Here is a 13,120-nt window from a genome sequence, read left to right as displayed (position 1 = left end):
CAAAAATAAATCATAGTTTCACATGCCTACTCTTAGGACTCATTTCAGACACCAAAGTTTTAGACACTAAGAAAATTTTGTTAGTTTAGTTATCACAAGTAAAATAAAATCAAAACAGAAGTGGGTAAAAGTATCTCTGTAGTGATCACTTTAGTTTCCAATTTTGGAAGCATGACAGCAACCAACACAAACTGTCCTTCAGAAGGGGAGAGGAAAAAAGGATGCCTCAACAACATTCTCTCTAAACTATGACAGTGTATGGCCATCATCAAATATCTTCTTTACAATGTCATTAACCACACTGCCTAACGAAAAACCCTATTCCAAGTGACAAGTGGCCAATACTTTAAGTAACAGTGAAAGGCGCTTTAATACAATAACTTTTGCTAATGCCAACTTGCTTTAAATACCTAAGCTTTGAAACACAGAGAAGGCGTAAACAGATTCAGTAAAGTTTTTTTAGGTTTAACTGAGGTCTTCTGAGGTCCTCTAATATCTTTCAGACCTAAATATGTCAAAATAACTCTACACAATAATAACAAAAGTCATCAGAATTCAGCTACCCTTTCAGTGTGTATATATGTATATGACACACATGGTATTCATTCCACTCTGTTCACATTTGCCTCTGTCTTTGAAGCCTGTTCCTACCTGTTGTTTCCTCCAATTCTCATGCTTCATAGTACAGAAAATGAGTCCACATAAGCTACCCTCAAATTCATAGAACTCTGGCAGAAAAAGCAATTTTATGTTCTGAGGATGTGATAGGCACATTCTCAGAACAGAAAGCTATCGACAAGGAATGGTATTGCCCTCTGCAAGAAATTCAGCCATCATTTTAGTGGTGAAAAAGGCCACCCATTTTATTTGGAAGGGATCAGTCATGCCATAAAGACGCATGCTAGCCCATTTCCTTCTGCCTCAACAATCTTCTATTTTTCTGCCAGTGAGAAGAATCCTATAGTGGTAAATAAACATATAACAGAGAAGACTACACAAAGAATCACCTAGCAGAGCAGGATGGAATTAAAACAAAAATACAGACATGACTTTAGAAAAATCAAAAGAGAAAAAATAAAACGGCTACACTGAGGAAAGTATTTTCATGTATATAAAGATATTTGTGATCAACTAGCATGCAAATTATCTTCACTATTGAGAGCTAAACTGAAGCCTGTGGAAGAAAGAATTATAACTGATTACACCACGTTTAAGGAATATGTTAAAACTCAGAGTTATTCTACAACATTTGTGAGATAAGCAAATTGCACAAATTAGTACGAAACACTCATAATTTCATTTATCATAAAAGAACGTTATTCAAAATGTTGTTAACTGAAATTAAGTGTATTTATTTGCATACTGAGAGAGTCAACTAGTGTTATGAAATTCACATGTAGGAAGAATACTTTCTCCTTTCCATTATCTGATGGTTATTTTAGGTACATATGACTATGCTAAAAATCTCTACCCTACATTTTTAAAAGCAGAATATACACATAACAAGAATTTCATATAAAACAAAGCCAGTCTGCCCAAACATTTTTATTGTCATAAACAATAATTTCCAGATTAATTTTACTCCACACTTCTCAGTGTTATTTGCTGCTAAGCATTTAGTTGTTAGAAATCACTGGAATCTAATAATAAGAGAAGCATTCAACCAAACCTAAAAAATACCCAGATCGTGGTTTAACTGGTCTTGAATAGTGAACCATTCAATATTATCAAATCATAGGTAATTACTTATTTACTCACTTATTAAGAATCAACAACTGTTTTTATTGCTATAAAACACATTCAACACATTTTACTGTGATAAAAATGCTGCTTTTTCAGAATGAGATAAAAACCATCCAGAAGCTTCTGATTTGGTTACATTTCTAGAAAAGGGGATCTCAAAGATTTGAAGTTATATACACATATTAAATGAGTCTGAGAATTAACTCTGTACCATAACCAGGAAAGGTAGGTAAACTATTAATTCAGAATGTAAAAAAAGAAGTGTAACAAAAATGTTGCTTAGAATCAAAAATCCTACTTAAAAATACAGAGGCTATAAAATTGAAGACATCGAATGTGTGCTTATCTGTGGTACGAAAAATGTGTGCTTTAGAAATATTTTCAATCCTAAAAATCTGATGCTTTACAAGTATGAGAGTAGCTGGGAACAAAAGAAAAGCTCTCAATATTATAACCTCTCCAATGGCTAAAAGTAATTAGACTGACAACAAACAGAATTCACCTCTAGAACAGATCTCATTTGTATCAAATTTTTTAAAAGTCCATTGAAGTAAACATCATGCATTTAATGTATAAATTTGATATGAATTTGAAAAATGTCTTAAAATGCATGAGCTTTACATAGGAAGTTATGGAGAGTAGTATACAACTTAAGACTAACGTAAAATAAGAACATACATTAAAGTGCAATAGGAAAATTTAGTGATAAAACATCAAAAACTCTGGCATTTAAAACAAACTTTTTATTTTTAAAGGTCAAAAATTAACATAGTAGAAAAATACCCGTATCATTTGAAGCAGTTACACTCATTCTTGTTACACTATTCCATGCATAGTTCTGTAAATCTATGAAGTTCTAACTATGTAATGGAGTGGTAACTTAAAAACAGTATCAGTTCCACTCAGGGATTTAAGATTAACTCAGCTTTGCATTAGCTAAGTGCTTATTTCTTTTTGTGTTTGCTAAATTGTACAATTTGGATTAAAAGCATCCAGGACCTTATGAGCAGATATTGAAAAAGGAACGTCCCTCACAAGAGAAGGATCAGAAGATGGTTGTTTCTGTGGCTATTAACATCTGAAGCTGAAAGTTTCAGGCCATTGTAATATAAAGGCATGAAACTGAAGTGAGCTATCGGGAATTAAGATATTCAATAGCACCTGAGGACACACATATTTTTAACCTTGTATCAGGTGCTCCTTTTACACTGAGGTTCAAGCTAAGGCATCTTTATTTCACAGCATGAGCATATATAAGCAATGATGACAGTGCAGACAATACACTATAAATTAATTTGTGTGGCACATCCTACAGCCTGAGAACTTTACTGGTTCTCTTTGACAGAGACAAATAGTCAAGAAAAATCATAAGGAAATTATTTGTGTATTACGCTAAGAATTTTGGTAATTAAAGGAAACTAATTATAAATCAATTTGTCAAAACAATTTCTATATTTTTAGATATTCTCTATGGTAATCTCATTAATGGCTTTGCATTGTCTTGTATAATGTAAGCTGAGAGATAATGAAAGAAGAAATCTTTGATAGACTTAGTTATTAAAACTGGAAAAAAAGTTTGTAGGCAAGAACACCACAGTCGGTCTTCACCAATACCTGTCAAAAGTAGCTCAAATTAGCATAGTTTTCTACATCCCTTGGTAATGGTATCAACAGATGTTATAGAAAATGTTGAAGTATGCAGCTATCGAAACTCAAATTTCAAATTTGAGCAGTTTAATTCACATAAATTAAATGCAAAGTAAAAAAAAAAAAATTCTTGCTCACCATAAAAGAACTTTTTAATAAGCTTAATTGGCACCATCACTTTTCCTCATTAGAACAGGACAATTTTTTTCAGTATTAGAAAATGAACAGAATAAGATAGCATCTAATATAGTTTATTCATCTCTTGCCAAATGTTTTCAGTACAGAAGCTGAAAAATATAATGATTTTAACTAATCTGATGTTTGTACGTGATGAGCACGTACTCTTTCTCATTGAAGCCAATAGGAGTTACTAAAGCTGGGCAGCTTTGAACAGAAGCACAGTTCCCATACTTACAGATTTTGGTAAGTAACTCTAAGCTACCTGCATTTCAAAACATTGGTCTCTGGGAATCTACACCTCTCTAGTGACAGCACACCTACAATTCCAAAACTTAAATCCTTACCAACTGACATACCCACGATAAATAGACTTATTTTGGTTTTATGTAGTGCTGGGGAAGCACATGATGCTAAGCAATAAAAAAAATGTGCTAATCCCCTACCACAAATTCTACCCCAAAGAGCTGAAAGGGCACAAGCCGTAAAGCACGGGAAATGCAAAACACAACACAACACAGACAGAATGACAAGTGGTTGGTATTACTGAAATGCGTTACAAAATAGGTGGATTTTCTGGAGCTTTTTGAAGGAGGATAGTGAAGGATCTTTACGTACGTTAATTGGGAGGCTGTTCCATGTGTAGGAGGCAGCGTGGAAAAAGACACAAAGTTGGGAGTGAGCAAAAGAGACAAAAGGGGAATTAAGAGCGATGCTTGGGAAGTGCTGACGGTAAAGGAAATGAGGACCAAGGTTAAGCCAGAATCAAGAGTGCCTTGAACATGGCCAACGTTATGCAAGGGAGGAAAATATTCCTGGCAAAGGTTTAAGAAGTGAGGAAACATGGGTAACTATACAGGAAAGGAGAAATGATTTGTGTAGCATGTCCCATAAAAAAAAACAAAACAAAACAAACATGAGAAAATAAGGAAGTGGGAGATCAGTTCACACCGAATACCTTGTTGTAACAAACATTTCAGTTTAAATAATAGAAAATAATTAACTTCACTGAGATTTTATCCAATACCCAGCCAGATGTGAGGAGTGGTAAGAACAAGCTGCAGTGATTCTTCATCTAAAGTTCTTAAATCATGTGAAAAATCATTATGTAGTGTAAAAACCACATATCCAAAATAAAATCAAATGGAAAAGGCTAGAAAAAAGGTGTTTAAAACATGGCAATAAATGTAGCAGTAAAATGTGTTTGTTGTGATTGTTCTATAAAATAGGTAAACTCATTTGATGCACAAATAAATTCTGTCATACAGAGGTTTAGCTGATGCGTTCCTCTTTATCATTACTGCCACCAGTTACAAGAAATACAAAACTGAACATGGATGAAGAAAACTTTTAAAATACAGAAGTGCTAGCCCATAAGAGAAATAAAATTAAATATTATTTAAGCTTATGAAGGTGAATGAAACACTATGACTTTACTTGTTCTGAGCCAGGAGTGTCTTTTTGCATGGTCTAAGTTTACTTTCCTTCCAACTACAATTTTGTGTCATTTGCAAGTACATATTCATCAGCTCGAGATCTAAGTACAAAAAAACTGAGTAATTTGTCACTAACATTAGTAATAGCAACTTCTATATTACTGAAGCCTTAAAAAGTAATATTGGAATTAATATTAACACTTCCTCTCCTTGCCAATATTTTCAAAGGAATTATAAACATATTGATTATTCTTAGTGTTTGATATCTTTTGAGTTTAAACACAAATCCAGGTTCACGGAACTCACATCTTCTTAACAGATGTGGGGCTTGAATATTTGCATCTGAGTTCAACTCAAGATGTCATTTATGTCATCCTCTCCAACAGATTAAATCAAATCATACTATATTTTGCTGGAAACTTAAAAACAGACATCTAAGTCTCTATGCCTCTTTCATGTAGTGATAGTTCATCAGTAGACCCAATTAGCTTACTCTTTTTTATTTTCTTTCCACTCATTCTGTCCCAAATTCTCTGTTTAGAATATAGATGATTGGATGTTGGTGACTTGCACTATATCTCAGTTAGAGAACTCTGTAAAACGGTCCCTCTGTTTTTTTTTTCATATGTGCAAGATGGCAGAAAAAAATATTAAATAGATTTCCAAACTCAGTTTTAGAAGATGTCAACTCAGAAATGCTTTCTTTAACTCCAGTTAAAGCTTGTAGGAAAATCCTTTTCAATTCAAAATGCAATCTGACTTCGAAAAAGTCTACATAGTCTTTTGCACACTTTAAAAGTGTAAAAGTAACAGGATGTCAGTTACACCCTTAATTACAGAGCAAGAAATTTATGCATCTCTGCCTATATAATGGTATGTCACACACAGGTCAGTTTGAACAAGCTCTTATTACAAACACACAGGGAAATCTGTACTTACCCACAAATCATGCTCAGCATAATCAAACAGCAGCCAAACCTTTCTGTCACTGTGAGAAAGGAAAACTTTCTGCAATGCAATCACGTTTGGGTGCTTCAACTCTCGTAAAAGCTGCAGAGAAACAGAGAAGTTCTTGTTACTTCTGTGCTTGTACAAAGCAAACACACCAACAAAACCACCAAACAGGTCAAATAGCAAACAAGTGATCCTTAAACAGGCCCTAGAAGAAAAGATGCCACTGATTCAGGACATTATCTTAAAAATATCTAAATAAGGACATGGACAGCCTCCATGTCATGGGTTGCTGTTCTGCCAGCACAGCTGCCTGTCACTACCTACTTTCTCTGTCCCACACTCAGCACACAGCTGCCCATCCCACTTATCCATCCCACCTGCCAACACTGTCTATCTTAAAAGATGTTATCACAGAATCAACTCTGTTGGAAAAGACCTCTCAGATAGTCGGTCCAACCTATTGACCAAACACCACCATGTAACTCAACCATAGCACTAAATGCCACGTCCAGTCTTTCCTTAAACACCTCTGGGACAGTGACTCCACCACCTTCCTGAGGAGCCCATTCCAATGCCCAATCCTTTTTATCAATAATGACACACAAACATAACTGTTTTCTTCTCAAAGATGAATATGAGGATTTAAGGATGCCAGGAGGAAGCTTGTGCAGCTGGTCCAATTCTTTGTGTGGACAACACAGTTCTTGATCCCCACATATTTATTTAATTACCAATGATTGTCTTTTGCTTTGGATCCCTGCCTTACTTGGCTCAAAAATCATGGGCTGTTGTTCTCAGAACTAAGGGTGTTTTCAAAGAAACGTTTACCAAAATGTTTTTTCTAATGGTTGCTTCAACTACTGTCCCATAATCCAGAAATAAACCCAAGCTTATTTACTGCTTGCCAGAAAGAAAACTAGGTCTCATGACTAATTAGACAGCACATTAAAGCAGGCACCGCTGCTGAAGTTATCCTTCTGCCAGATTAAATTAGTCTCAGGAGGTGCTGGGAAGCAGTACTCCCAAAAATATAATTTCCATGGAATCAGTTTTCCTCCCCTCCCCCTTTCCACACGTCAGTCACAAGAATGATTGATAATTTCTGTTTTATCTGGAAATTGCTTGCATCTGCAGCACTAGTATATACATTGCCAAGAATCAATTTATAATGGCGAAATAGTAAATGGAGTAGGTTCCAAGGCCCATTCAAGAGAAATGAATCTTCCTTTTTTTCACCTTACAGTAAAAGACTCGAGATGTTTATTTTAGGGGAAATAAAAAAAATTAATTTTAAATTATATTATCCTTTGGCTATACAGCTATCTGTCAAGACAAGAAACCTTCTAAAGAATATAGCTGCTTAAATCTATTCCTGTTTTTCAGCAAATGAAAGAAACATCTTTTCTACCATGCAGGAAGCGTTTTCTTCTTTTTCTTTCTTTCCTTCTTTCTCTAAACCTGAGCTTTCCTTTCTCCAGGCTAAACAACCCCAGTTCCTTCAGACTCTCCTCATAAGATTTGCTCTTTGTTACATTCTGGCTGTCAAGACTGGGTGCCACAGCAGCTGGGCCTTGAGCAGGAGCCAGACCAAGGAAATGTTGGCTCCAGAAGTTCAACACACTTTTTCAAGAACAGGAGCTCTGCTCTACCTATGCTGGACTTGCAATGGTGCTCAACACCAAGACAAGATCAGAAATGATAGTGTAGAGTACAAGTGATGAGCATGACCCACAAATAGAAATGCTGGTAAGATTTATGTCTAAAAATAATCTTGTCTAGAAACAGACTACAGCAGAAGAGGGAGTGACCGCAAGGACTGAGCTGCTGTAGCTCATAGGTACATTGTGGTGGGGGAAAAAAAAGGTGTTTTTTCCCCCTGGAGTTAAAAAAAAGGGTAACCCCCGAGTGGGTGGTGTCTCTCTTGGTGTTGACCCAACCAGCGCTCCTGCAAAATTAAAACATATCATACCAAACCAGAAAAGAAGGATGATGAGGCAGTTGAAGAGGAGAGTGGCCGTGTTCTGAAGCCACGAGGAGAAAGGAGCAGGAGCCCTGCTTGGGGGCCACAGCCCCCCAGCCCCCGGCTGGGGTCATAGAAACTTGAAAACAATGTTAAACTGGACCGAGGTCTGTAACTGAGAAGCTGGGAGTCTTTCTCCGCTGTAAGTGGGTAGCAGGAACGGCGGCAGAGACAGCAGTGAACAGAGGCTGTGCTAGAAAACCAAGAGATAAGAAGCAGCAGCAAAGCCGGCATGCAGCCAAGCAAGAAGACACAGAGATGTCTAATGGAGAGAGAACTAAACTATACAGACAGAGTTTTGGGGTAAGAACTGAACCAAAAACCCTCAAAACCCCTTTGAGACACCTCCTAGAGAGGAGGGGTGGACTCCCACTTGAGGGGAGTCTTGAAATGCAGCAGTACCGGAGAGAGGAGCTGAGAAGCTCAAGATGTCCTGGAAGCTGGACCTGGACAGCCAAACGGAATGCAGGGGAAGTGGCCTGACCCCCCGCTGCTGCTGCCAAGTTGGCAGTCTGAGACAGAGCACAGGAGCTCTGGTAGAACTCTTGAGGCAAAGGCTTTCAACTGAAAGCTGCCTGAGACGTTCTGACTCAGAGGCAAACCCCCTGAGGAAAGGGACCACCACAAAGACCCCTGCACTTCATGATATGACGTGGTGAAGCGAGCCTGTACCTGCAACCGCAGTCCACAGAAGAGAGAAAGGCCTTCGATTGGAAGTCGAAGAGCCGAGAGGGGTGAGAGAAGATCCCTTGTATGTAATGGAAAGAGATCCAGCTACAGCTGTGGCATGGAAGAAGAGAGACACTGTTGCCCTGAAGGTGGAAAGGATCTTTCTTGCTTCCCTCCTGGACTTTTATTGGAGGGAGAAGAAATTTGATCCAATGTAAATACTGCTTTATCATAAGAGAAATAGTTAAGATTGCATATCTAATGTATTATAATATTTATTTGTGTAGTGATTGTAATATAATTCCCTTCCCCCCATATTGAGTCTTGTGTTGTGTCTGGAAAACCTCTCTGACACTGGGGTGAGTTGTGGGAGGGGGGGGCTTGGACTCGAGAATTAAATTTTGGGGAATCTCAAATCACCACATACATAAAGAGTGGAAATGAGTAGAGTCATTCAAAATGCACTGGGAAGATGCGATCAGAAAGGAATACATGGCAGAACCAAATACACGGCTATGTAAATAAAAACCCAGCAAATTTGAGACAAGTGTTTCAAAGACAAGTGTTAATCTAATGCTTACCTAAAAAGCAACGAGGGATTTCGGAAACCACATTTTCATTAAAGCAGACAGGGGGACGCCAATAGTGTGAAAACATGGGAACGTATTTGGAGCTACTTGCATCATGACTGTAGCAACCATCTACACTAACGACTTTTATGTTTGACTAGAATTTTGCCAATATTTACCTTCGAAACACACCACATACATCTAACAGGTAAGTCATCACAAGTCACCTTCTTATGATACAGCTGTATGTTCATTCACCACCATAAAAGCATTTCACAAACGTGCATTTTAGCCATACCTAGAACCACATGAACGACTTCAGAGATGTGGTAAATTATTGTCTCCAGCTTTCCTGCAGCACAGATTGCTTTAAACTTTAAACATACAAAATAGATAAATGAAACATAATACTAGTACTGTTTTTCTGAAATCTTATTTAGAAGTAAATCAATTTGGAGACTTGATTAATTCAAATCTACAGTTAGAAGGAAGAAATCACTACATTGTCCTAGTAATTGAAAGATCCCAGTGTACCTGACAACATTTTATTACAAAATAACAACCTGAACATAAAAAGGATCTGCAACTACTCGAATTTATTACTAAATGAACACAGCATCATATTTTAACAGTCTTTTAGCTTAATGTTGCTCTAAAATTTAAGTTCCATCATATCCAACTTGTGGTAAAATGCTAATAAAAACCTGTGTCTCGGGTGAGTTACGGTACATTTCTTTCTTGGTAACAGCACACGAAGCAGTTTAGGCAGAAAGACATTGAGAAGGACATCATTGTGAATTGTCAACATCTGCGAAACTTAACTGTCCTGTTCAGTGGGTTTCATGTGAACATATTAGAGGATGATTATTATTATCATTATTATCAAGAGAATTGTACAAGCATCTCTGCTTATTACCTTTCTTAGCTAATGGCACAGCCTGAAGTTTTAAAATGCTGCATTTGGATAGCCCAAATAGCGTGGAACAGCTTGTAGGATTCCCAGGCGGCTACACATCACATGTAGAATTGCTAGTAATTTCTTCAGTTGTCTGATGAATAAGTTCTCTCATGAGGGACACTGAGAATTCCCCTCACAAGTGAATGTCTCTTATAGCAGGGTAGGGATGGAGGTCATAAGGGAAAGTCTCTGATGCCTGAGAAAAAGTTAAGTTGGCAACAGAACTGATATAGGAGCTTGAAGCACTGGAAATGTAAAGTGTCAGCAGTCATGCTGAGTTAGACTTTGCATGGAAAGTCAAAATAGACAGTAAAGATTGTCTAGGCAGAGAAGGAGCACAAGAGAGTGCACAAGAATAAGAAAGTAGAAGTAGGATATCTTAAAACATAAAGACAAAAATAAAAATCTAAAATATTTTACATCAGGTTTTAATAACAGTTATGATACTGACCATGGAAAGAACAAACACATAATGGAAATGCTTCACGTTTCAGAAAGTGGAAATTAACACAAGTCAGATACAAGCAAAATTCAGAGGGGATATCAGATGATTAGCAAATACATCCCATACATTCATAAATGAGAAACGGAAAGGAGACAAGGTATTTGCAGACTTGTTAATCCAAAGCATGCAAAAAAACCATTTTGAAATGCTGAACATAAAGAAAAATGTGTTTAAAAAAAACTATCCTGATTTTCTTATCCAGTAAGTGATTTTGAACACAGATCTTCTGCTTGTTTTGAAATTTTAACCTTATAATAACTCTAAGTACTTCGTCAGATGGAAAAGATGGGAATAAGTTCGAGGTGAGCAAGAAACTACCTAAAAAGGCAGCCCACAATGGGATACATTTCAAGGCCAAGTAGTTCTATATATTAACTATTTGGGAAGTTAACAAAGAAAAAGTATTGTGTTTATTAATAAAACCCATCTTAGCATCAAAATCATGAGTGTGAATTAAATTAGCTGATTCAATAAAAACAGCGTTCCCAATGAAGAAAAGGAGTGTGCTAATGCATCATTTTTTATGCTATTTTATTCCATGACTGAGTAAACAAAGAGTAATAGAAACGGGATGAGCACAAAATCTGAAATCATGCACTTAGAAACTAATCAAGAATTTCTACTACAGACTGAGAAGTCATCAGGTGCAGGTGAAAAAAGGTAGAACTGGATATTATCGGATATCTAATTGAGGTATTTGCAGAAGAGAAAGGATCTATTGATATCAATATATAAAAGGTTTCTGTGATCTATTTTTAAAATACTATATGCAGTTTTCTTTACTCATGCTCAAACACTTCCCGCTCCACACACACATGAAAAGATGAATTTGCTCTGAAAGAGGCAAAGGGTGACCAAAGGAGTGAACAATCTATCTCCCAACAGGGAATAAAAGGCTTTCTCAATTACTGTAACTGATCAAATATTGAAAGGAAATAAGATGGATGTCCACTAAAATACAAAGACATGAACACTAAAGATGAAAGAGATCATTACGCTAAATGATAATCATGTTCGAGAGTAGAAAGACACAACTGATAAGAGATAAAATTACTCTGCAAGATGGCATCTGATGAACAGGAAGGTTCAGGAATAGTTTCTCAATAGCAGGGAAAACAGTATACTTCATTTGTGCTTTGATCAACATTGGAAAACAAAATTACTTGACAATTTGATATGTCAGCCACTAGATTCACTAGATAGATGCCAATGCAGTACTTGCCTGTATAGAAGCCTTCACAAAAGACAGGTTTAATGAGGTTTTACTGATCATCTCCAGCAGATTGAAAAGCTCATGTACTGATTGGCAGCGAGCTCCTAGACCAATTTGATTTAAACTCTGAACTTAGCCTGCAAATTGTCTACCACCATATAATGCAAGTAACTTTTATATGAAGTAGACTAGCAACTAGGAACACTCTTGCTCTTATTTGAGGTATGTAAAGTTCTGCCTTTTTCCCCCCAAAGAGAGACAATTTCTGTGAATAGGTGAAGAGTTGCAGTGTTACTAACATAAACAACATGATCAATAACAAGGGTGTTTAGCACATTTAAAAACAGTCAAACAGTACATTCCTCAAAGAAACAAATCTTGCAGAGAAATACTTTTATACCACAGGATGAATAATGCTTTCTAGATAGCACTTACAAAAGCAGGGTGAGGACAGACACTTTCATCTCGCTGTGAAGGAAACCTAAGAAAAATTAGAGAAAACTGGAACACAAACAGTGTTCTCACTACTGACAACAGTAAATCTTGCAGCAAACGTATTTCCGTGTCAGTGATGACAAAACCTATAATCATCTTCAGAAATTTATTCAGAGGCAAATCTCATCTAAGAGGTGTTCCTACCTTTCACACAGTCTACTTCAGTCTTTTGATCTAGGTACTTAAACTGATCTGGAACAGCCTTGGTAGTTTCCTTGATGGAAGTGCACACTGTAGTACTGCATTAAACCATTTTCAAGGTTAGAATGAAAACCTTTAGCAGGCAGAAATGTGGATTACAAGAAATCATAGAAAAGACCAAAACATGAGCCTGATATCTCATAAAAGTAATTGCATGATGTAGAATTTTAGTCACTTCTTGTGTGATGAACATATTCAAAGCTTCTAGGGTCACTGAAGTTGTTTTTTAATTGACACTAGGCTTTTCGAAGAAAACTAAAGGTCATCATTTTACGTCTTCAGAGGATCTTTTAAAATTCCAACTTACGTTGGAATGTTATTAATCAATCCTAGATCCTCTCCTCTGTATTATTAATATTATCCTTTCCACACAGAATCCACGAAGACCCTGTGCTGCAGCTTTTCCCTCAGGGAATTATATATGGGTCTCTAAAAAAAAAAAAAACAAACAAAAAACCAAACAAAACCAAACCAAAACAAAAAAACAACAAACAAAAAACAGGTAGTTGCTTATTAAACTTGTAAGAACAATC

At 36.6% G+C, this 13,120-nt stretch overlaps 1 protein-coding gene across 2 annotated transcripts in view; it reads right to left on the bottom strand.

Annotated features, from left to right (window-relative positions):
* Window positions 1–13,120, bottom strand: part of CDK19 (cyclin dependent kinase 19) — a 118,815-nt gene that overhangs the window by 68,748 nt on the left and 36,947 nt on the right. For both annotated transcript variants that reach the window (XM_032682370.1, XM_032682369.1), the window contains exon 3: window positions 5,943–6,053. In XM_032682370.1, the coding sequence (XP_032538261.1) occupies window positions 5,943–6,053 (111 nt within the window). The remainder of the gene's footprint in view (window positions 1–5,942; window positions 6,054–13,120) is intronic.

This window comes from Chiroxiphia lanceolata, chromosome 3 (genome assembly GCF_009829145.1).
Source record: "Chiroxiphia lanceolata isolate bChiLan1 chromosome 3, bChiLan1.pri, whole genome shotgun sequence".
Lineage (NCBI taxonomy): Eukaryota > Metazoa > Chordata > Aves > Passeriformes > Pipridae > Chiroxiphia > Chiroxiphia lanceolata.
This window is presented reverse-complemented; position numbering and strand designations above follow the sequence as displayed.